The sequence below is a fragment of the Gigantopelta aegis genome, chromosome 6, assembly GCF_016097555.1.
Source record: "Gigantopelta aegis isolate Gae_Host chromosome 6, Gae_host_genome, whole genome shotgun sequence".
NCBI lineage: Eukaryota > Metazoa > Mollusca > Gastropoda > Neomphalida > Peltospiridae > Gigantopelta > Gigantopelta aegis.
In genome coordinates, this window is record NC_054704.1 from 57,652,024 (window position 1) to 57,679,021 (window position 26,998).

The 26,998-nt window shown below is 33.7% G+C and overlaps 1 protein-coding gene across 6 annotated transcripts in view; it reads left to right on the forward strand.

Moving 5' to 3' along the window:
• LOC121376567 (rho GTPase-activating protein 45-like) overlaps window positions 1–22,295 on the forward strand; it is a 70,118-nt gene extending 47,823 nt beyond the window's left edge. For 2 of the 6 annotated variants that reach the window (XM_041504484.1, XM_041504483.1), the window contains exons 24-31: window positions 93–173; window positions 421–502; window positions 951–1,056; window positions 2,465–2,513; window positions 2,915–2,987; window positions 5,291–5,378; window positions 10,380–10,505; window positions 16,721–22,295. In XM_041504484.1, coding sequence (XP_041360418.1) covers window positions 93–173; window positions 421–502; window positions 951–1,056; window positions 2,465–2,513; window positions 2,915–2,987; window positions 5,291–5,378; window positions 10,380–10,505; window positions 16,721–17,793 — 1,678 coding nt within the window. In that variant the 3' untranslated portion in view covers window positions 17,794–22,295. Of the gene's footprint in view, window positions 1–92; window positions 174–420; window positions 503–950; window positions 1,057–2,464; window positions 2,514–2,914; window positions 2,988–5,290; window positions 5,379–10,379; window positions 10,506–14,911; window positions 14,945–16,720 lie in introns of those variants that run through there. The other 4 variants (XM_041504485.1, XR_005958468.1, XR_005958469.1 and 1 more) reach the window with 4 other exon arrangements.
• Window positions 22,296–26,998: the final 4,703 nt, after the last annotated feature.

A 26,998-nucleotide genomic window follows, 5' to 3' on the forward strand; every position in this document is an offset into this window, starting at 1 on the left:
TATCTAGTTCTTATTTTTGCTTTAAGTTAGTAGTATTTTGTTATGTTTTAAAGCCATGTAAACTTGTGAAATACATTTTCTCTTTGTTACAGAGTTGCTGCACACAGTGATGTGAATCAGATGAGTCCTAGTAACCTGGGTATTGTCTTCGGACCCACACTTCTTAGACCTGCGTAAGTTTTCTCTCTTAAAGCTTTCTTACAGTTACACAGTATTTGTTTAGGATTCTATTAATTATTGTTCCATGGGGGAAAAAATATTATAATTAAAAACAAGATTACATCTTTTTCTATAAGTGTAGTTTGTGTCACAATCACTGTACAATTTCACTTGCAAGTCTTAAGATTAATAACATACTGAGGTGTGGACTTTTTACATTATTTCGTTTAATAACTGTAGTTAATTGTTTATTATTTGCAGAGAAGGTACTGCTTCCCTCGCTTCTTTGGTGGATACACCTCACCAGACACGTGCCATAGAACTACTCATTTCTTCAGCTCAGGTAAGCAATTCTTATTCCAGAAACATTTTTGAGAAAGCATATGTGATAAAATTATTTTTAAGAAAAGACATAAAATAATAGACATAATAAAATGTGTTTACCATAAGACATCTCATTAGCAAAAGTGGTTGCCATGTTGGTGCATTACTTATTTATGAAAATAGATGGCAGTTTTACAGTGTTATATTTTGATTTCAGTTGTAATCAAGTATTTCTTGCTATTAGGTTTATAATGCTGAAGTAAAATTCATCAGACTATGTTAACTAATTTTTTGTGGCCATTTATTTATTTCATCAGTCACGGTCAATTAAATGGTCTCCAAAGACTACAGTCAATTAAATGGTCTCCAAACACTTCAACATTATGTTAGAGAGTTGCCTGGAATTTGTGCTAAAGTGAAAAAATAAAAAATAAATAAATAAATCACTATTTTTATTATTTGCACAGACCATCTTTGGTCCTGACGCTGACTACCAGCTGGTTGCTGGAGAAACGCCAGTTGAGTTACTGCCAGATGAAAATACTCAGCCAACACAAAAACAGAAGCCCTCAGGTTTGTCTGTGACTAGTGATGTTGAATTTAATGTGTATTGATCTTAGCAGGGTATGCACTTCGGATTTTTTGGACTGGCCAATCGGGCCACTCACAGCAATACTTTGACTCACCCGTACAACTTTTGAATGGCCCGTGACTGAATTATGTAATAAAAAAGAACTTACTTAAATTGCACTTTAAAAACATGTTAACATATCATACAAAGAATAATAACAACACAAAAGAAAGAAACAGAACTTGTTTTAGTTTTATTACAAACTGTTGTAATTAAATTATAATTATTATGTTGTCACGGAATCCACACAATCAAACATCTGGAATGTTTTACCAAAGCTCCATCTTGGAATGAATAAGGTGCTTTTATGGCCGTATGACGAGGAATGAAAAACATTTACTAAGCTGACTAATCTATATAAACAATAATCACATCCACTAGAGAAATAAACACACAAGTTAAAGGCATAATCACTATTTAATTACGAAACTGATAATAACAATATTCCTAAACCATACAAAGTAAATCACTATAATAATGTAGTAGAATATTGTGTGAATATCATACAATAATATGAGCCAATATCAAACATAGAACTAATTACAAAACCTGACCTTTTAGAAATCTACACAGACTCGAGGGCAGATTAAAAGTTTAACCAAGAAATACTATTACATTTTGGAACAAGTTAGAACATATAATTTATTTATTGTTCTGTTAATAATAATAAGTGTGACTGACAACAATGCACAGGCAATGATAGCTGTTGTTGTCATCGTTCGCAGTGATGATTGGGTGTTTGGTATCATAGACTCAATATATTCTGTAAGAAACGAAAACGTTCCAACACAATGTAACTTCGAAAACCCTTAGGCTCGTAAAAAAAAAAAATCTTTCTGCGAAAGATAGCATGGCGGAATGTGACGAGTGGTTCCGATTGTAACTAAATGGAAAGTAAAGACAGACATGGCCGATTGCACCTACGAATACATTTACGTAGCTGAGGTTTTCCAAATACATAATCAAAACCTGTCGAGGCATTCCAAATGGTTTTAGACTGTTCAATAGACGGGGTAGTGGTCACTATTATGATAATAAATAAAAAATACCTTTCTGATCTCTTACAAACATTAGTTATTTGCATTTTGATACATAATACAATATGCAAATATTTTCGGTCGCTAGGTGGGCGACACGTGATAAGGTTTTGACTTGCTCGACGCTATTTTGACTCGCCATGGGCGATCGGGTGACCATAAAATGTACACTCTGTCTTAGCATGTGTAACTAATTCTTTAGTATAAGTCAAGTTTTATATTTAACACTTGCCTAAATGTGTGAATGTATTCATTTTTTATAAAATCTTGTAGTTCACAGAATTGCCCTCAGTTTCAAGTATTTTATTTTCAGGAGAAAAAGTATCAGCAGTTTCAACCGAAGAATCATCAAAACCTGTTAGGTAATGTTTGTTTGAAAATAGCACTTTTAAGTCAGTAATTAAAACAACAAAGATATTCATGTATAATCTTTTGTTTATAAAGAAGTTTATTTGATTTATTCAGAAGGTGGTGGTTTATAATTGTATGATTTAGTCAGAACTAGTGACAGTAAAAAATTTCGCACTTCATCAAAGGATTTTAAAAAAAGATATGAAAAATGAAGATTATATTTTATTAGTTTATTGGTTTAAAATGAAGATTGTCTCTATTTCTAAGTAGGATAAGATAGGTAGATTTCCACCTGTGTCCGGCCCTGAACTGTGCTTGTTGTTGGTAAAATGTAATTTATTGGTTATGTATGATAAATTGATATTTTTTTTAATTGATTATAACTACTTGTTTTTGTTGTTTTTTGTTTTAGTACTGCAGCCAGTATACCTCCAGATCATATTGTGCAACCAGCAGAAGGAGAGACTCTTTCAGGTTTAGACAAGGTAATTACCTACAGGACCTACAGGCAATTTTTGTTTGGCATATGTCACTTGCATATCAGTAAATGAGACAACAAATCTAGCTCAATGATCATCTGTCACAGTCTAATGAGACACTGAATGTTCACTCTGCCATATTGAATATATTTGCTTTAAATAATTGCTGCTTGCTTTTTTCATAATTCTCATTTCACAGTTAAAAAAATTAGATGAGCATGCAACCCACTCTATTCTCACAGTTTATAAGAAAACTTTTATTTGTTTATCTTGCAATATATTACGTTTTCATTTTGCAATATGGCATCACTCTTAAATCTCTGCAAGTATGAATAGCATGATGGGATATTATTCCTTCACTTTCTCAATCTGTAATTATGAGTTAAAAATACAAGGTCTAAAATAACATGAATTTTTGATACAAGTTTATTATTTAAAATTACTGATATTGTTGTAAGTTGTAGTAACATTGAGACAAATAGATGTTTGGTAACTGTTATGTTCACATTTTAAAAGTTTGGATTGCATATATTTTTATTCCTATATTATGAGCTGAAAACAGATTCCTGGACAATAACACCATCCCTAAACGAGTTTTCCAATTTATTTTATTAATTCAAAGATATTTGTTGAAGCCAATGCCTTGTGAAGTATATACACAGTATATTATGTTACCCAACAGTTATGGTACTCAAGGACTTTGTAAACATGTCTGGCCTAAATTTTAACTATGATAAATCCCAAGTTATATGGATAGATTCAAAACAAATTGTAAATATGTATAGTTACCAAACCTAAAACTTGAATGAAATCCAAAAATCTGTAAGATTCTTGGAATCAAATTCACAACAAACATTAAAGAAATTACCAACATTAATTATGAAAATAAATTATTTGAAATTAAACAAATAAATAGGTGGATGAAACATTTTATTACCCCCCTAGGTAAAATTGCTATCATTAAATCATTGCTTATTTTAAAACTTTATTATATTTTCTTTTTTATTTAACCTGACCTCAAACAATGGCAAGTTTTCTCAATTGTTTTTACATTTTCATACACCCCTGGCTTTTTTAGTTAAAGAACTAAACTATATGCTATGTAACTTTGTTTGGAATAATAAACCTGATAGAACCAAAAGAACAGTAGCTTGCCATTCTGTTAGTGAAGGAGGACATGGTATGGGTGATGTATATTCCTATGTAAAAGTACTGAAACTCATATGGATTAGAAAGGTTCTTGATATTACACAAACTTTCAAATGGAAGGATGTCCTCTTGTTGGTATATCCTGATTTTAACAATATTGCTACTTTTGGAAATTCATACCCTGCTAACTTAATAGAGAAACTAAACCACTTATTTTGGCAACACTGTTTGAATGCCATCAGTTGTTTTCCTCATAGAATGTTGTGTTCATCCATTGGCAAAGTTTTAACAGAACCAATATTTTACAATCCTAATGTTTGTTTATAACTCAAAATGTTATCAAAAAGATATCTCACAAATTATAGATTTTTTTAATAGAAAGGGTAAAATTTGTACATTAATGGAAATTCAAGACAATTTCCACATTGTACTATCTTTTGTGACTTCTTATGGTTTGTGTTCAAGCAATTAGAAAATATTTCTCAAGTTTATTACTTGTACAACCAGACACTTTCTCTTTACTGGATGACACTAATGTTATGAAAACACTCTTCTCAATTAAAAAGGGCTTTAAACAATACTATTATATATTAACAAATAAAACTAACATTATTACAGCTGAATCAAAATAGGAAGAATTATTATCTTAGTGTGTGTGTGTGTGTCTGTCTGTCTTGTCCGTGTATGTGTCTGTGTATGTGTGTGTGTGTAAGTGTGTAAGTGTGTGTGTGTGTGTAAGTGTAAGTGTGTAATGGAAATTATATTTTACTAAATAAATCTTCTCAGAACCCCTTTTATAATTCACTACTACATATATCTTTAATTTACCTTACCATTTACCCACACCTAACTTGAAGTTTAGATTTCGTCTCTCTCTGTGTAAAGTATCCATTTCAGTGATTTTGATTTATAGTTTGATGATTTTGTGTGATAATTTGTAAGAATAATCAATTGGAATACTTTCATATGTAAAAATATCCGTCACTTCTTCCCTGTGATTGTGATGGATACAAGTGTAAACATGGGTTCTGTGAATAAAAAAAAATAATAATAATAAAACAAATTATTTTACCATTTCAGTAGGTGTGCCATCAATAACTGATGTTAAACAATGTAAGACTGATGCAGTTTTTCACCTAATCACCATGTTTAACTTTCAGAAGTCAGATTTTACTCTGCCAGGCAGCACCTCTGCAGAGAGTAAAGATGCTGCATCTTCTTCTAGTCACGTTGGCTGCCACACTGACGGTAATCCGTCCCAGCATGCCGTCTCTCAAACGAATGAGCATGCCGTCTCTCAAACGAATGAGCATGCACATTTGCTATCAACTGCATGCTGTAACAAATACCTAACAACAACATTTATTTTCTTTTAACAGCTGACGTCACCTTTTGAAATAATAGTTCCTGTGAATTCTTCTTTTGTGATGGCAGTATATAGAAATTTAAATTGATAATTCTGCACTGTGACTTACGGTGGTGGGGTTTGCTGTTTGCGTACAGCTGATTTTAGTCAGTCAGCCAAGTTTATATATATATATAAACATGACACACACAGCACTTGTTTATAACTTTCATTCAGGATGTTATAGAACATAGTAAATTATTTGAAAGGTAATTTAAAAAATCAGATATTTTTATAAATGTAGTGAAGGTTTGTTTAATATACCAATTACTTTTTGGCCAAAAACCAAGTTCAGGACACTACTTTTTGGTTCATTTTATGTTGGTATTTTGCCAACTATGTAATGTCAAAAAGTTTGTGAATTATAAAAATAAAACAATAATGTTTTATTTCATTATTAATGTAGTAAATGTTTAAAAGTATGTTTATTTCTTTTTGACATATTCAGTTCAAAATCACTGTTGCTGTGCTGTCTTAATATACATTCACTGTTGAATTACTTTCTTCAAAACAACTGCAACTTTGTCAATATAACTTTAAAATATTCTATTCAAGACACTAACAATTCTTGTTTCTTTTGGGTCAGTGCAAAATTTACTTTGATGTTGGCTAGGTCACTTAAGATTGGTTGTACGAATCTTCCCTAGTGCTGAAATACGAAATCAAGTATGGCTTCCACATACATTGGCAGACTTGGTGTTAAAAGAACTGATAGCCACTTGATAAAGTTATAGATAAGTATTGCTACTTTGAGTAAATTCTTAATCCATTATGACCCCTATTGTGTTAGGACATTTTTACCAAGAATATCTGAACCAGTTAAATAAAACCAAAGCCACCTCTGCAATTGCCCATGGCAGTTGGGTATGCCCTGGAGTTTTTAATTCTCCATGGCACTTTTTTTGCCTAGGACTTATTTCTTTCGTGTTTTTTTCAACGTTCGTTTTTGTGCAGTTGACAGTTTCTTAATTGCAGGATTTGCAAGGCATTACATTTTCCATCAGAATAGTGCTATAACATGTATTGTTAGTGATGTCTTTAATGCAAGAACTTGCAATTTATACTATTCTGAAGTATTTTTATATATATATATATTAGACTGACAGTTTTCAAATCTTGGTGGGTATGTGTATATTTAGTCAGTGTGAACATATTTAAGCATGATGATTAGTATTTGAAATACAGTAATTGTAGTTTCATATGTTGGTTGTATAGGGCTTTTGTCTTTTGTTTCGTAAATGGTGGTTAGGTACAGGTGGCATTTACTGTATATTTCATTTTAGCTTGATTTTCTTACTTACATTGAATTAAGATGCAAGTATGCTGTCAATCTGGACTGTCTGCCCACTACAGAAGAAAGATGTTCTTTATTTCCTCCATAAAATGAAGATTGTTATGTAGTTTATAGTAATATAATAACAATAATAATATATTATCATAATAAATACATATATAAACATATTGAACTAATGCTGAATAACTACAATATTACTCATTGCTGCTGAAGAATATTATTATATTTTCATGTAGCTGTTAACATTATATTTTCTCACACATTGAAATCTGAACTGGATTGACAATATGAAGGCAATCCTGCTAGTAAAAGACAAAAATAAATCTTCTTCTGACCAACACTTTACATTTCAACATCCAGTAATCTATATACTAATACTGTATTAAACAAAATATCTCTTTCTTTCATGCTTATTTTTATCATATTCATATACTGACCTTTGTTTGACACTCAATAGCCAACATGTATTTTTGTGCCCGAGTGTTGTTAAACATGACATGACATGAAAACTTCTTTAATTATATCATGAACAACTTTACCACATGTAAAGAATATAGACCAACATGTTCAAGTCATATTATATCATGTAATTTATGTGTTTTATTTAACGTAAGTTTCCATACTCTGTGTTCATTCTAATTGTGCAATATTGAGAAAGGGATGGTCAAAATTTCAGTTGTCTTTCTATCGGTACTTGTACCTAACAAAAAGTTAGAACTACAGTCTTATCTTCTATGTTGTAAACATCATCATTATGTTTTTCACAGTGTTAAGTGCTGTACAAGTTTATGCAGATTGTCGTGTCTTGGACAGAATCATTTGGATAATTTTGAGCGTGGTTCCATTTGAGAACTGATCAAGCATGTCTGTACTTGCATATCAGCTCTCACCAAAAGATATACACACACACACACATGTACTGATGTAGATTGTGTAGATATTAAAGAACAGCAATCCAAGAAGGATATTTTTGATATTCTCTTTTGCCAAAATGTGGTTGATCAGAATAGAGATTGAATTAATAAAAGATGTCATCACAGGATGTAGTAATTTGCCCAGTTAGACTATTATGAAAAGCTCCTATTATAATGAGTTTTGATGCATGGTTTGGTCTGAGGTTCTTTCCTAATAGTGTGTTCGAGTGATTCGTCATGATTGACATGGGATGTTTCTGTTGCATGGTTGGAGCATCTTAGTGCATGTTGCATCTTTTTCACATTAATATGCATACATTTATGTGATTTATAAATATAATGTTTGAACATTTATTTGTTAGTGTTTGCAAAAAATCAATTTAATATGAAATTATAGTTGTTAAAAAGGCTGTGCTAGTCAGAAATATCTTACAATGGCAGCAACCTGAGAACAGCTTCTTAAAATAAGTATTTAATTCAGAGGTTATTTATTATTAAGATATTTATTTACATTTTTTAGTTAAATGTCTTGTGTCTCAACTAATATATTTGAATATTTATATAGTAATTACTAATTCTGTAAACAAAACAAAAAGTTTATCTAAAGAATATGTTAATGTTTATGCCTGTTATTTGATACTTTCTTTGAAATTGACATGACTTCCAGAAAAAATGAAAGTAAAAAAACCTGTTATGTTGTACACTAGTGACTATTTATGACATTTGTCATATTTTAACGTAAAAAAAACTATTTGAAAGATTTAAACTATTATTTTTACATGTCAGGGATACTGCGTATTAATTAAGAATGAATTTTAAATGTAGGATTTTAAAGACTTTTAAAATTCAGATGTTATAAAATTTGGATTGGCTTACTCAAAAAACTTTTTAAAATTAAAGTTTATCTTGAACTAAAACAAAAAAGGGTTAATAAAATTGCATTACTGTCCAAGCCAAGAGGCCTCTTCATAATGTCTCTTTAAAATTAGTTTTTGTTGAACAATTTGAGAAAATATGACCAGTCATTAATACATTGTTACTAACTCAGGATGTATACAACTTTATAGTAACTTCTGCTGTAATGGTGGTGTAAGCATTATGGTAGTATTGTTTTGTTATTATTATGGTAGTCTGTGTTTTAACAAGTGCAAGAGTATTATAATAGTCTGTATTTTAACTACAGTAGAATCTCGTTTGGTCAAACACTGTTGGAGAATTTGTTCGACCCATCGATTTGTTCGAAATTATTGTTGCTTAACAATTTAAATCTGAAGTACATTTGTTTGTTTATAATTTTGTATGAAATAAAATAAGCCAGAACATTATCTATGTTACATTGCTGTAAAAATTATAGATTTAGTACTAATATAACCAATCAAAATGATTAGATAGATAATGCGATAAAAGCAAAATAAGTTATATCTAATTTGCACACTTAACCATAACACCAGGTACATTCATGTCCGTGTTATTGCCACTTAACCATAACACCAGGTACATTCATGTCCGTGTTACTGCACACTTAACCATAACACCAGGTACATTCATGTCTGTGTTACTGCCACTTAACCATAACACCAGGTACATTCATGTCCGTGTTACTGCACACTCAACCATAACACCAGGTACATTCATGTCCGTGTTACTGCACACTCAACCATAACACCAGGTACATTCATGTCCGTGTTACTGCACACTCAACCATAACACCAGGTACATTCATGTCCGTGTTACTGCACACTCAACCATAACACCAGGTACATTCATGTCCGTGTTACTGCACACTCAACCATAACACCAGGTACATTCATGTCCGTGTTACTGCACACTCAACCATAACACCAGGTACATTCATGTCCGTGTTACTGCACACTTAACCATAACACCAGGTACATTCATGTCTGTGTTACTGCCACTTAACCATAACACCAGGTACATTCAGGTACATTCATGTCTGTGTTATTGCCACTTGCGGCAACATCAGGTGACTTCGCTGTCTGCCTTTCACCCAGTTGTATAATGCAATAATGTTACTGGTTAATTTGGTGACTGGTCAGTGAGTGAAGATGCTAAATATCTTGAGAACTGCCGAAGACTAAAATGCCTCTACACATATTGATTCTGTTATTGTTCAGGCTGTAATTCATTGCAATTACAAGTATATTATGTTTGAAATAAATGAAACCTGAGAATAACTTCATATTGAATAGAGTACCAGTTCAAGCGAAGTATTAATTACACTGAATTACCTTTGACTGGACTGACATAATATTGTGTGAGAGAAGGCCAACTTGACCCTAGTGTTGTTCGATCCTTCATTGCAGAATGAAAGAGTTTGCTTTAAATGAAAATTGGGACTTTGTTCTTGGTTCGAGCATAGCAGTGTGTTTGATCGTTTTGGGTTTGAGGCAACGAGACTTTACTGTATTGTACAATTATTATAATAGTCTTGTTTTAACTAGTGCAATCTTGAATAATATAATAGTCTGTTTTGTTTGCTTCAACTGCAAGAATATTATATTAGTCAGTTTTGTTTTGTTAACAATAGTATGGCAGGCAGTCAGTATTGTTTTAAGGGTGTTATGGTAGTTGGTATTGTTATGATAACGGTATTATGGTAGTCGGTGGTGTTTCAGGGGAGGAAAGTTCGGATGATTTAGACCTGCAATCTGATGATGACTTGCCGGACACATTGCTTCCAGATGACTCCCTGTCCCCACGGTCCGCAAACCCGGCCGTGGTCACACCACATTTCATGGCAGGTAAACGTGCTATTATATAAAATATTTATTTTGTATTGACATTGTATTGGACTAGCTCATTGCCAGGGCATAACTGGTACATCAAAAGATGTGTGTGCTGTTCTAAGGGAATATTTGCATATAATGGATCCCTTCCTGCTTTTTAATAAGAGTAGCCTGTTTAGGAGCAGCAAATTTCCTCTTAATTTTCCATACCAAGTGTTGATATGACCATGTGTTGTATGAAAAATAGTTGTAGTTTAAAATTGAGTTTTTATTGAACAGACATTCCTTTCTATTAGTCAGCAGTAACCGAAAGTGGAGAGTTGTTTATTTACTCCAAGAATATACATTTCCATTTTAACTCTCACTGACACAGTTATACTGATGTTTTGTCTCTGTGTCAAACAGGGGTGGGATGTAGCCCAGTGATAAAGTGTTCGCTTGATGCACAATCTACCTAGCATCGATTCGCATCGGTGGGCCCATTGGGCTATTTCTCATTGCAGCCAGTGCTCCACAACTGATGTAACAAAGGCTGTGGTATGTACTATTCTGTCTGTGGGATGGTGCATATAAAAGGTCCCTTGCTGCTAATCGGGAAAGAGTAGCCCATGAAGTGGCGACAGCGGGTTTCCTCTTTGAATATCTGTTTGGTCCTTAACCATATGTCCGACGCCATATAACCGTAAATAAAATGTGTTGAGTGCATCGTTAAATAAAACATTTCCTTCCTTCCTGTGTCAAACATACTCTACTATAGTTGGTCCCATCCTACAAAAATGTTTTTGTAAATAATATCAGTTTGGTTTGATATAAGAAGAAAAGTACAAGTGTTTTGTAAATAATATCAGTTTGGTTTGACGTAAGAAGAAAAGTACAAGTGTTTTGGAAATAACAAAAAGAAAGGAATGTTTTATTTAACGACGCACTCAACACATTTTATTTATGGTTATATGGCGTCGGACATATGGTTAAGGACCACACAGATTTTGAGAGAGGAAACCTGCTGTTGCCACTTAATGGGCTACTCTTTTCGAATAGCAGCAAGGGATCTTTTATATGCACCATCCCATAGACAGAACAGCACATACCACAGCCTTTGATGTATCAGTCATGGTGCACTGGTTGGAGCAAGAAATAGCCCAATGGACCCACCAACAGGAATCGATCCCAAACCGACTGCGCACCAAGTGTGCACTTTACCATTGGGCTACGTCTCGCCATGGAAATAACAAAAAAGACGTTTAAAAACAAAAACAAAACAAAAATGTTTTTTGTCTCCAATTTACAAAAAAGTTGGCTTAGAAATAGTATGAAAATTGGTGTTTCCTGTGGGAAGGACTATAAGTTAACAAACCAATGCTAGTAATTCTTAGTGGAAGTCTTTAACTAAATCATGATCAAATATTGTTTCTGGTTTTATACATGTATTCAGTTTCTATCATGGGTGACACAAGTTTGAAACAACTTAAAAAACATGGTGGCCATCAGTGCTACTTACAACAAACTAGCCCTTAAATGTTTAGTCCACTACCGGTCCAACCAGAGGGGACCAAATGTGTCATCTCAGTCCTTGTGTCTCTCTGTCCATCTGTCTCACGTATAGTTTTCCAAATGTTTTTTTTTTACATAATGCCTTGACATTCTGTGTATAGCTTTATTATGTACTGTTACAGATAAAGTTTGACTTTCATGGTGATTTACCCATTTTTGACAGAGTTATGGCCCTTGAACTTAGGAGATAGAAAATGTGTTTTCTGGGCATTTGTATTTCAATGCCTTAAGATATTAAGCTGAATTTTTTTTAATAGCTTTGTCATGTACTGTTACAGATAAAGTTTGACTTTCAGAGCAATTTACTCATTTTGAACAGTTATTTTTAACAATGCCTTGAGATACTGAGTTGAAATTTTGTGTATACCTTTATCATGTACTGTTATAGATGGCAGTTATGTTATAGCCCTTGAACTAAGGAGATATGAAAAATAGTTTTCTGTAAGTTTTTTTAACAATGCCTTAATATATTGAGCTGAAATTGTGTGTATAGCTTTATTAGGTACTTTTACAGATCAACTTTGACTTACATGGCAATGTATCCATTTTCAAATAGTTATGGCCCTTGAATTTAGGAGATACAAAACAAATTGGGCCCGGTAGGGGATATGCATTGCTTTAGCAGTACTCTCAGACTGCTTGTTTTATTAGCCATCAAATGATTGCATCGAGTGTTTTCACAGTATAATACATTTTGTGTTAAAAGTATTTTTGTAAAGTTCATGGTCATCCTTTGCCAATAAAGGTTGTTTCAAGCAACTGCTAATTTTAAACCCTGGCACCCATTGCTTATGACTAAGCATATTTTCGGTCAAGATTCAGCATTTTATTTTAATTGCGATATGCTGCTTAATTTTATGAATTGCATTGACGGTTTACTATTGAAGTTTATGATTGTTGAATAATTATTATATACCGTATATCTTCGCCTGTAAGTCGATCTCGGCTATAAGTCCAGTCCCTAATTTCAAGCCCTGAAAACGTATTTTTTTATTGACCCGTTTATAAGTCGACCCATGAAAAACTACTTATAAATATTGAAATATTTCTTATTTTCAGCACATGAGAACAATAATATTTGAACAAAAGAAAATTATTTTACAAACTTCGGTTTTCACGTTTTGTACATCGCAATATAATCAGACTATTCCAATCAAACTATCATTATTACATAGCATCAAAACGAAATATTCCCTTAGTAGAGAGTGAAAGCTGTTTGACTGTTACTGTATAGTATTGTACAGATGGTTTTGTGCACAGACAACAACTTTATTTATAAACACTGACAACAGATCACTACGATAAAACTGAAAGTATCACGTTTTGCCGCCATATTAATACATGTAAGGAGGATAACTCTGGAAAGTACACTGGTTTTTGTATCAAATGATGTGTGTCCCTATTGCTCTAGATAGTGAACTGCAGAGATCAGTCTATTTTAAGAGAAAGCTCAGTAATATTCATGAAGTTAATCACCGCCAAAACATTGTTTGAACAACCATTAATGCCAGTGACCAGATTTCAAAATAAACTCAGGCAACAGGTAGTTAGTATTGTTTACATTTTTACTATTAGTGATGACTGTTAATTTAACTAAGTGGACTGTTGTCTTGGCATGTGAGTGAGATCGTACGCCTTTTCGCATAACCAAAACCGTTATAATGCCAAAAAAAATAGGTTATAAAAAATAAATGTGTCAAATTAACATATTTGAGTATAAATACATGGCATACTTCAACAATAAAATTTGTAAAATAATCCCCAAAACAGTAATATTTTTTGGTGAATTTTTTTTACCCTCTTATAAGTCGACCCCCCAAGTTATAAAATAATTTTTGGGTGAAAAAAATTCGACTTATAGGCGAAGATATACGGTACATGTATATTTTTTGGTGAAAAAGATTCGAAGCAATTCTGGAATAGGCAAGTAGCAATGTGTTAAAGTGACATATATAATAGACTTATTGTATTTAATGAATTATTAACAGATGGCAGTCTAATAAACCTACAATTATTATTAGTACCATTTAATCCAGTAACAGAACAGTTATGCCTCTATGGTGTTGGTATAACCCACTGTATATAAAGTGCTATATATTTAACACCATACTTAGATGATAGGATTAACCTTAATATTAATGTAAGATACATTTTATTCCCCACACCTACCTAAAATTTATGTATCTTTTTGTTTTTTAAAATTATTATTCTTTTTTTTAAATTTGAAATTGTTTAAATTGGCAAAACAATTATTATATCGTGTAAGGTGCCTGAGCCTCTTTTGGATATAGGCATGTTAATAAAGTACCCGTGACCCGTATTATATCATGTACTAATAGAATGGTTAAAACTTGCATAGTTTGAATAAAATCCCATAAACTCTTGAAGAAAGGAATTTTAAAGTCACAATATTTTTGTTGGACACAAAGTAATTTAATATCATTTGAATCCATTTTTTAAAATTATTATTTGAGAATTAAATTTAATATAAGATTCTTTTTTTCTGCAAGCCTAGTAGCTTAGTATTATTCCCATGAACTGATAACCCAAGGGAGTAATCTGCATTCAAACAATTAAATAAATCAAATTGTTTACCAAGTTGTAACTTTTGTCAAATTATCTAATGTATTTACATTTCATTGATAATCTTGTTATAATTATCACACACTGTACCAGTAATGTTATAATTATCACACACTGTACCAGGAAGGTTATAATTATAGTTGTATAAAAAGTTATTTTTTAATGAAACACATTTTCATTGAAATTGGTTAACTTTTAAAAAAAAAACCCAGTGAAATATCAGTTATGGTACTTTTTACCATCTTTACTCTTTGAAATAGCATTCCTAACAAAGTATTTGCTTTCAGCATTGCAGTTTCCTGATTTCCCCTACTGAAAGGTATTGCAACTCCGGCTGCTGTATTCAGTCGGTAAAGCTTTCGGTTGTGGTACACTCAGCAAACTGCTGAAATATCTTTTATTATCACAACTTTCTTTAATACTTTAACAATGACATTTGCTTTATTTCAGAACTTGCTAGGTAATGGTTTATTTAATTACTTTGAAGCCAGTGTGGGAGGTTTGCATGATTCATAATGTGGTATTTTCCAGACATATTTATTCTTACTGGCTCTGAGTGCATGTTTGTGCATTAATCGTTTTTGTATAATGAGGTTCTTATTTACAGTAATTTGTGATTTTTGTTGATATCATTAAATATTAATTTGGATTAATTTTAAGATGCTGTTGGAACATGAATAATCACCTTTCTATCGGCCTTTCGTCATATTTTTACAACATAATATTTATGCAATGTATGGTTTATGCATTAGTTGCATGGAGATGGGTTTGCCTAAAGCTTATGTTACTTGTACATCTCTTTTGTAATTTTTGATGTGTTTGAAGAGTAATTTTCAGCTAATGATTTACTTACTGGTAAGTTTGAGTGTGGATAAAGTGGCATTTGCCTTAGTTATGATGAGATGATAAAGATTAGTTAAAACAATTTACACTCAAATAAATATAATTTTAAAACAGAAAGATTGCATGTGGTTTTTGGTTAAAGATAATGAAAATACATGCTACCATCTGTTCTGATTGTAATTGGTTAATGATGTCATGTTTGCCTGTCACTTGATCTGAAATCCACCAAGTTGCTTTGGTTATTGGCGAGTTTCATTATTGTTGCATACACAAGACACTTCACTGTCAATCTGCATATGTTGTTGGGCTGCATTCATGTGTGTAGAAAATATGTGATCATTAAAAATATAATTCATGATTCAGTCTTTTATGTATTCTCTTAATTATTATTCATTATGAGAAGACAAAGCGATTAGGTTTCTTTCATTTTTTTTATTCATTTTTTTTACCTTAAATCATGGAAACATGGTAATTACAGTAATATCAGTGATATGTTCTTAGGCTTGTTTTTGTGATAAATATGTTATTTGATGTGGGTTGGGGAATAAAATTGGTTGTTTACATTAATTTGAGAAGACAGTGGATTTTTTTATAACCATGATATTTTCATATTTAACACTTTCCTATCCCACTTTATTTCATTTTTTAAATTACCTTAGTTTAAATGTTATTTTTTAACGTTATGCTGATGATAGCCCTACTAAACATTACATGTTCTGGACATTGACAACAGAAAGAGCATTTTTGATGACTAATAATTACACGTGAAATGCATTTTCTTGTTTAGAATATCAGTGTTTGTGATTGCCAGAATGTTTATAAAAACCAAGACTAGATTTTACCTCCCAATAATTTTGTATGTACCATGTATTAGGTAACAAAATAAAGTTTGAGCTACTAAAAACATTAGGATGACCAGAAACACATTGAATATATAGACACTGGTATTTTAAACAAGAAAGTGTATTTAACGTAAGTTTTAGCTGTTAAAAGACTGAAAAAAACAGTTTAAACTCAGGCTATTCCCTTTAAGCCAGTCTCTTTAGATGTAGGACATTCTCTTTATTCAGATAATTAGAAATATATGGCGAAATACTATATTAAACCATTTTTAACTAATAAACTAAATTTTATTCGTACTGGTTTCATTTCTTTTTCCCAACAGATGTACATGGATTAGAACACCCCCACCCCCCACCCAAACTTTTTGCAATAATGTTTTGACTATTATATTTTATTTAACTCTTTTGTAGGGGGAGTAAGACATGCCGTCGTCGGATCATCGCTTTCACAACCCACCTCTAGTCAAGCAAGTGGTTCTGGTCCTGTGCTCATATGTTCTAGTCTGAGTGACATCGCCCAGCCCTGTGCGTTTGTTGGCATCATAACTGCAGCAGACAGCTCGACATCACCCTCATCTGCTTCTTCTACTAGTAGTCTGCTCACAGCCATGGTCCCAGTCAGTCCCATCAAGGTGGTCATCTCTGAGGTTGGTGACTCTGACGATGCTCAAACTGAAGAGATCCAAGTGCGACATCCACGACTTGCCAAAGCAACTGTTGTTGCACCATCGACAATAGCAGCTGCAGAGACCAAGTCACTGCCACCATCCACTTCGCTTGTGTCTAGCGGAGAGAAAGCTGCAGCTTCTGAGAAACGCACTGTTAAAACACCAGCAAAAACAGCAGCAGCATCAGGCGGAGACAAAGCAAGAGGAATGAGACCAACTAGTTTGCCCGACTCGCCTAAAAAATCTAAAGAAGCATCTCGGTCAGATGTGAAAAAGTCACACAGTTCAACTGCCAGCTTGATGCAAAGGAAGAAAGCATCCACAACAGTTGCCGTGGTAACTTTACCGAGTTCGTCTGGCTCCACTCGTGCTTGCTGCATTGGCCGTCAGTCAACACCAACATACATCATGTCCAAACGATCAAGTGTTCCAGCTGGGGCTTCTGGATCATCTCGACCATTGAGCTCGTCATCATTGGGGTCACGGTCAGCTTCCAGCAGAAAAAGTGTTGAATTATCAACTACTGCTTCTGCTTATTCGAAACAGGTCACATCCGTCCAAAGTGCCAGGATGACATCTACCAAACACAGAAGAACTTCGGAAGACACGCAGTTGACGTCAACAAAAACCACCTCGAAACATGTGGACAGGCAAAACAGTGGGAAAGGGTCTTTGAAAAGGATACATGAAAAGAGTCAGGTAGAGAAAACTATATCTAACCCTTCTTCACTTTGTGGGTCTGGGGCTGAGGCGCAGTCTTCTGTTGGCAAACCGTCTCAACAGATTAGTCAGGACCGAACTCCGCGATTTGTCTAGTCGTGGGCTCTGTGTTCAAAGACAGGGCCAATAGACATTTATATCGTAAACTGGTATTGTAGACTTGCATATAAATATACATACATATATATATATATACACACACATCGCCGTTTTAATATATCTTCATAACATAATGATCATTACCACTGACACCTAGGAACACCATAATTCTTGTGCAATATTATTAGTGCTGAATGTGATGGAGCCGATTAGTTTCTCTAACTTGTGATAAATGGCTACACTAGACGCTGGTCCAGGAAACTGAGACGCACCATAATAAACGTGGAACCACGATTTCTGTGGATGAAAACATTTCTGTGCTTTTGTAGATTTTTTATTTCAATGTTTTAACTTCTTCTTTTTTTTTTCCCAAAGAAGCTACTGTCATTTTCTGCTATGTGATTATTTGTTAGGTTTTGTAATCATGTTCATACAACAGTGTTGACACAATTCATCTGTTAAAATGTTAATTTATAGGTTATGTGAATGTAGAAAAAAATATAGTCTAGGAAGTTGTCGAAAAATATATAGTGTTTGTAATATGTAGAGTATGCGTATAGGAAATAATGTTTTACACTTTGCTCTTTCATTTCTTGTTTCCTTCTGTCAGCAATATATTTGGTTGTAGTCATTCATCCACAACATTTTCACATCCAATTCTTTCCTTCCTTCTTCAAAATTTAAATTTTTATATATTATGCCAGTTCTATGTCTTTTACTTAGTGAATGGTTCAGGAAATAAAATTCAGCCAAGTTTCTAGACCAAATTACAACATAAGGGCCAACATGTGTATACCTAAAAGAAGATGGTAAAAATATTAACGTTACTGTGAACAGTCATCATAACTAGTACTTACACTGTTTCTTGGTTGCATCATGTAGGTTCAGAGCTTGTAGGAGAATATCAAACTGGGTATTGTAAATTTTAACATATTAGAGAGTGAATTAGGCTGGGAGTAACAGTGCTTCAAGTCCCTTTATTTAGCATGTAATAGAGTTTTCCATCGTGACAAGGAATGTAATATCTTTTTGATTCCAGAATATTTGATATTTCTGTTTAGTACATACATGTTTTAATTTTGAAATATCTCAGATTGACTGGCAAAGTGACAGCTTGTGTCCTTCTTAATTTTAAAATACAGACTAGTTCATCGATTTATAATCAAATGTGAGTTACAACAGATTTATTTCCAGTAATTGACACCTGGTAATTTGTATGTGTATTCTGTATACTTTTGTGTTTGATAAAAATGTTCTATCAGTTAGTCATGTTATAGATATAATCATTATACTGTTTTGTTTATACACAACAACAAAAAAACCCTACCCCAAAACTCTGAGGGTTTTTAAAAAAACAAAATTATTTTTTTATTATTATTTATTTTATTTTTTTCCACATACATGTACTTTGGTACCAAGAGGTAAATTTTTTTTTGTCCTTGATAATTAAGTATTATTTTGGCTTGTTTTGACTTTTTGTTTGTGTGTATTTATTCATGTATTTGTTGCTATCATATTAATTTAGTCATAGATTTATGAAACATACTACTCAAATGTTTGTTATTTATATATATATATAAATTTATAAATATTATTTTAAAATATATAATGTTGTTTTGGTAATGTGACTGTAAACAATTCATGTTGAATTTATTAATACATGTATTAACATAAAATTAGTAAATCATACTCTTCAAAGTTATAGTCCTAACATAATGATATTAATTTTATATAAATATCTGTTAAATGATAAGAAGAATTCTCAGTGAATCATCCTGATAATAATAATATCAGTTGTTGGTGGGCTTTTCTTCAAATCAGGGCTTGCACTTCGTTTTATTTCTATTATTTGTAAAAAAAAATTAAAGCCAAAAGGTAAAATGGGCTTATTGTAATGTTTCAGAAATAGATCATACGATAGTTTAAAACATGCCATTTCTACAACTTTATTGTGCATATAAAGTTGAAGAAAACAAATTAATGCTGTGACTTTGCCATACTGTTATTACCGTTAACAAGAAGGAAAACTAGAACAACAAACACATATTGTCTGAACATATTTCAGTGGTTATTGCTAGAACACCAGAGTGAGTTTTAAAGACTCAACGAGTAAGTATTAGATCACTACACCCTCTTTTTTCTCACTAACCAATTAACAACTGTCCAGGACAGACAGCCCAGATAACTAAGGTGTGCATCCAGGACAGCGTGCTTGAACCTTAATTGGATATAAGCATGGAAATAAATTGAAAAAAAATGAATGTGCAGTCAGTGGTGTTCAATCATGTCATGAAACACTCAACAGTAGCAAGCAGTCTCAAAATATTGGTTTGCAAGTCATGGATGACTGATACATTACTTGGGGCTGTTTTACTTTAAAATATATTGAGACTGGGTTTGAAAATATTAGGTAACTCTTGACCATCCTCCCATATCATTTCATAATGCATCCCTTGATACCACCTTCCAGTGAGTGTTGAACAGGCCCTTAATTTATGAAATGCATTCCTAGCAATTTTTCTGTTGCAAATTTAGTATAATTACTATTACTATTATTAAAATTATTAAAAGGAAATATTAATAGTATTGTTACTATAAATCAATAATGGACATGAAATATAAATAGAATATTAATTAAAGATATACTGTTTAAAATATAGCAAACAAAAATAAAATGATTATTAATAAAATTATAAATGAAACAAGTCTAGGTTGGTAAAGTAGCATTTTACGTATTGTTTAATGACAACTCTGCTAACAAAATATATTTCAGTGTAACTTACCTGAAATAGTAAATTGTCATACAACTGTGATATAAAAGATAATAAATAAATTACTATACTAGTCAAACTTCTGCCCAGAGTGAAATAAACTTGACAATAGCAGCTATATAATTATGTCACAATATTAATGTATCTTTTATTTTGTTCATTTAAGTTACAGTAATTCTTGAAAACTCCAGCTTCAAGGTATACTCATTCTCGAAAACCAAAGCTCTGCTTATTAAATTAAAGAAGTTGCTAAAATAATTGTTTCTAACAACTCTCATGTGTGTGCACACATGCACACACAATCTCTGTGACACACACTCATCAACAGAAATGGCCATTTTGTTGGAAATAAAATGAGTACTGGTGTGTGACATGTTGAAAGTTTACCAACAGACCAGTTCAAAATCACACTCAGGTTCAACATGTCATATCTCACATACTTAAAATTATTTTTTCAAACAAAAAATATTTAGCAAAATGTTGGAACCATTAGTAAATTTTTAATGTTCTTGTCCAAGCGTTTTTTCTACATTGTGAAATGAATGCTCATGGATACCTAACTAATGCGTCAAAACATCAAAATAATTTTGATCATATGTATAGAGAATAATACATGAGTGGCCGTTCAACATATTCATCTCCCACCCTTGAAATATACTTCTTCTTTATTGCAAAATGTTAATGTATTTTCTTGTTCATAAATTGTTATTTAAATGGTTAAGATTTGTTGGTGAATTTTGTATTAAGATTATTATTTATTGGTAGTCATATTTTATTTAAAAGATGCTTTGTCCATTTATAGGTGGGTTATTACCTGTTGAAATCACTTATTAATGGGTTGGTGGGGGATTCGGATTTTGTTTAAAAACCAAATAACTACAAAAACCCACCCATCCTGAAACCTTAAAATATAAACACATTTCAGACAAATTGTAGAACAGTTTTCATAATACTTAATACGAAACACGCATAAAACATTCTTAGGAGTTTGCAGATTCTGAATTATGAATCTTAATTTTAAAATATTGGATACACCTTGGTGGCACAGACAAGTTATCTGTGGAAAAGATATTTTAACTTTTTAAAATTTAATACATAACATCAGTTGATCCATAAATGTATCTACAACTAGAGTCAACTACTTTAAAATATTTTGCCATATCTAGTAGAGAAGTAACCGACTAGGCAAATGTTACACCTTTTCTAGTCAAATCTCAGGTTAGGTTTTAATATGGTTTACACATATATACTGGAGTTGGTGTTGTACCTTCGTTTTATAATGACAATGTGCATTATGGTTGGTAACTTGTATATGTAGAATTTATGTAAATTATGTAAGTCATGAGATTGTATTCTTCATTGTGCATGTTTTACTTTGCTATTACTGTTATAAGGTAGATAATTTATTATGGCCTACATGTATATGCAAAATGTCACAAAAATTGTTGGTAGTAGATTTGTGTAGAAAGTTTGGGAGAGGTATAGGTGTCCCTACCCACCCACTTCCTTCTGTTGTGACTTGCTGGGTAGTCATACAGTATTGTAATGATGAGTCTATGCCTGGACAGATTTCTGAGACTCTAAATGGGTGTTACATTTTGTGTAAGTACATTGAAGTATACATGCTTTGGTTTTATAGCTTTTTATACAACTCATTACAGCAATATTAACATGTACTAAACATTGCTTTGTATATTAAGTAGTAATAATAATGAATATTCAACTCAACTGTTGTTTGTTATTTCTTCACCTTTGACACATGGCACCAGATTCAAGTGTGTCATCAGTTATTTTGATTCAAAAATATACATCTATAGGCCTACAGTCATTTATGGAAATGTGTGATAAGCTGCAATTGGTAGACATTATACCATAAACTGAAGGGAATTATGTATACATATGAATGGGGGGGGGGGGGGGGCAGGATATTCATATTTACAAGATAGAGTTTAACTGCAGCATGTGAAAACATAAATTTCACTAGCAGTGGGGTATGGCAATAGTAATTATTTACTAGCCCAACATTGAATATCACTAGCCAATGGAGTGGGGCTACCATAATCTACAAGCCCTGTCTGTCTATTCATCTGTCCCATGTATAGGTTTCCTAATATTTTTTTCTAAATGCATTGAGATATTGAGCTGTGTATACCATAGCTTTATCGTGTACTGTTACAGATCAAGTTTGACTTTCATGGCAATTTACCCCTTTTTGACAGAGTTATGGCCCTTGAACTTAGGAAATAAGAACATTTGTTTTCCAGACTTTTTGTTCTTGCAATGCCTCGAGTAACTGAACTAAAATTTTATGGGGGGGGGGGGGGGGAGATTGGAGTAGTGATGTGTATTTAAAGCTGCAATGCTTGCAATAATGCCTCATTTCCATTTCGACGTAGACGAGATACAGGATGCCAAGACTAAGCCTGCCAAATCGAAACATTGCAATAGGCTGCCTCCAGTTAGGTGAATCGCAGTCATCAGTCGCACGCCACCTGAACATCCATCAGAGCACCATTTCACATTTCTGGGACAGGTACCAGCAGTTTCAATCAGCTGAAGACCGGCCCAGAAGTGGAAGACCTCGCATAACCACTGCAGCACAAGATTGCAACATCCGGGTTCTTCACTTGCATCACCGAACTGCCACAGCAACGAACACTGCTGGACGCATACCTGGTTCGAGAAGGGTGTCTGCACAAATTATTCGAAACAGACTTCGAGAAGCTGGTTTACGGGCTAGGAGACCGTATGTTGGCCCCGTCCTGCGACGTCAACATCGACATTTTACGTGTTCGCTGGTGCACGAATGTACATGGGTGGAACTTGGGGAAACTGGCGGCGAGTATGGTTCAGCGACGAGTCACGTTTCCTTCAACAGTGACGTGATGGACGACTTGTTTACAGATGCCGCAATAAACGTTTTTCCAACATCTGTGTCGCCCAAGTTGACAGATTCAGTGGAGGAAGTGTCATGATGTTAGGAGCCATCTCATACACCGGCAAAAGTGAACTTGTGTTTGTACAAGGCAACCTGACAGCTGTACGCTACCGGGATGAAATTCTTTGCCGTCACATGCTTCCCATTTTGGATCGACGGAGAGAAGTCTTTTAGCAGAACAATGCCAGGCCGCATACGGCACATGTAACAATGGATTTCCTACAGACTGAGAACATTAATGTGCTGCCATGGTCATCAAGATCGCCAGATCTCAACCCCATTGAACATCTGTGGGACGAACTGGACAGACGTGTATGCCAGCGTGACCCGGAGCCTCAGACGCTTCCGCAACTGTCACATGCACTGCAGGAAGAATGGGCTAGGATTCCACGTGCCCGGATTCAGAGACTCATTCAGTCTATGCCAAGGAAATGTCGCACAGTGATTGCTGCTGCTGGTGGCCATACACGGTACTGATTTCAGCGCCCTCGTGCGACACTATTTCGTGACGAAAACGCCTCCACTGCCATAGCAAGAACATTGTCACATACTCATGTCAAATTTGACTGTGATACGATCATAAATAACGAAATAATGCCACTTTGTATTAAAGAGATAATTCCATGAATATTTTGCCTATGTGTTTCTTTTTTGACAGAGTATATAAAATCTAGTTTGGGCTGTTAATAACATGATGTCAAAAAACATATTATAAACATTTTTTTTTTAATTGTAATATGTAATCTAATTTGTAGAAAAAGTATAATTATTATTTTTGGACGAGAACACGCCATTGTATTCATCCCCCCCCCCACACACACACACACACACACACGCACACATTTTTTATGTAACAATTTAGATATGAATTTATTACAATTATCTCATACTAGGTTATAAAATCATGGTATTTGTAAAATGTAAGAAGAAGCCCTAATAAAGGCTTTTGCTTATTGCCTATATAATGTTTTTGACTCATTAAATATTGTATAAGCTATGAACAAACCGAGGTAGCCCCATAGATAACTTGTTTGATTTCGTATTAATTTACTTTTAATGTTTTGGATATTTAATATTTTATTTTATAATATACTATCCAAAACAAGTAGGGGATATTCCATTTCGCGTTTGTAATTCTGGAGAATGCGATTGAATAAGTTGAAAAGAAGTATGAACCATGTTAGACTATTCAAAACCTGTCATAAAAAACGCAAAAACACAACAATCACGTGCAGGCGTCTTGCACGTGGTCCATATGAACGTCTCAGGGGTTCACTGCGAGATATGCATTAAAGTGAACAGGTTATTCCTAGCCATTTCCTCAATACTCTTTTGGACTCTTTTAGATTGTATTATTTTGTATTGAAATTACACTTTCTGACATGCGTCAACTGTCACATGATGAGCGTTCACGTGCCGTTGGCATGTTACAGATTGGCATGAGACAGGCTGCTGTGGCACGAACGTCGAACGTGTTACAATCGGTGATAAGCAGATTATGGGCACGATACCGTCAGACACATAATGCGGACGACAGACGTTGCTCAGGTCGACCAACGGCGACAACTGCTCAACAGGATCGTTTTATCCGTACGTCAGCCTTAAGAAACCGTGCTCAAAGTGCCACTCGGATCAGCTACAGGTGTGAGCGTGAGTGGTCAGACGATTAGAAATCGGCTACACAGGTGGCATTTGCAAGCACGGAGCCCTCGTGTCATTCCACGTTTGACCGACCGTCACATTACTGAAAGACGTTGATGTCAGGAGCACCAGCGCTGGGACAATCGGCGATGGAGTTATGTCATGTTTTCTGATGAATCCAAGTTCACATTGGACTTCCATGACAGACGCAACAGAGTGTGGCGTCGACGTAATGAACGATTCCATGATGTAAACGTTAGACAGCATGGCCGTTTTGGAGGTGGGTCTGTTATGGTTTGGGGTAGCATCACAGTTACGGGACGAACAGCTTTGCACATTGTCAATGGATGTCTCACTGGTCTGTACTATCGTAACAACATCTTGACAGCACACGTTGTGCCATTTACACGTCGCCATGGCCGTCGTTTTCAAGATGACAACGCCAGGGAACACAGAGCCAGAACTGTTACCAACTACCTCCAGGCACAAAACATCACCAGCACTCACTCCTGACCTTTCCCCTATTGAGCAAATCAGGGACATGCTTGGTAGACGCTTACGGGGCACATTGACTTGTTAAAAGGGCATCTTAATAAAAGCTTTAATATTTGCATTTGTGTATATATCAGTGTATGAACGGAAATGTACACTAACTGACTAGATGCGGTTTTCTGCACTATTCTAGGGACGGATCAGTCTAGGTAGGGCAGATATAGCCTACAAAAAAAAAAAAAAAAAAAAAAAATCCAACAAAACAAACCGATACAAAATGGGCACTTGAAAATTATAACTTTAAAGGGCACTATTCTAGGGACGCCTTGTCTAGGTAAAGCAGTTATACATGAAAAAAACCCAACGATACAAAGGGCCTTTGTAAATTATAGAGACAGCTGTCTAGGTACCGCATATAAATGACAGAGCTTATTGCTCATTACTAATTTTGAAAATGTATACAATTTCAAAACAAAAACTATTAGGCTATCATTATGCAACTTTTAGTACATAGAGTTATGTAAATTTGCTATTTTTTTTTTTTTGCTCAAGTCAGTAAAATACATTTCTTTTTATTCTTAAGACTATCCAGAATTAGAAATCCATTAGCCTAGTAGCATTTTTTTTTCGGTCATTTGATAATGGCAGCCAGCTTGAAATTCAAAATGGGTAATTTACATGTATCTTTACTCCTAGTTAACATAGACATACAATTTTTTGTATCTATTTTCAATTTTGAGGACAATGAACTCGCTATTAACATTTTTGTTTAGTCATTTGGACATGACCGCCATCTTAAAATTCAGAATGGTCGTCATTTAAATATCTTTATGTATATCTTTACTTTCAGTTGACCCACAACAACAATTGAGGTATTTCTTTACATTTCAAGATGGTTGCCATGATCAGATGAATAATAAAAATATATCTTTGAATTCATTGACATAAAATGTTTTAATAGATCCCAAAAATATGTTTCTATGTTAAATGGGAGTGGAGATATATAAAGAAAATATACGAAAATGACGGCCATTTTTAATTTCAAGTTGGCTGACATGATAGTGGTCAGAAAAAAAATGCTACCAATGGATTTCTGGTTCAGGTAGGTCATGGGAACATATGACCAAAATTTTATTAACTTGAGCAACAACAAAAACTTTAAAGGTTAACGTTTATCAAAAACGTAATTCACTATTGTTTGGTATCTACGTATCAATAAAATAAATTTTAAAAAATTTATCCGTTTTTCATGGGCGTCATTTGGAGGGGGACATGTCCCCCCCCCCCCCCCACACACACACTTTTAGCAGTGGGGGGGACAATAGCTGATGTCCCCCCCCACTTTACTCTAAATAATGTT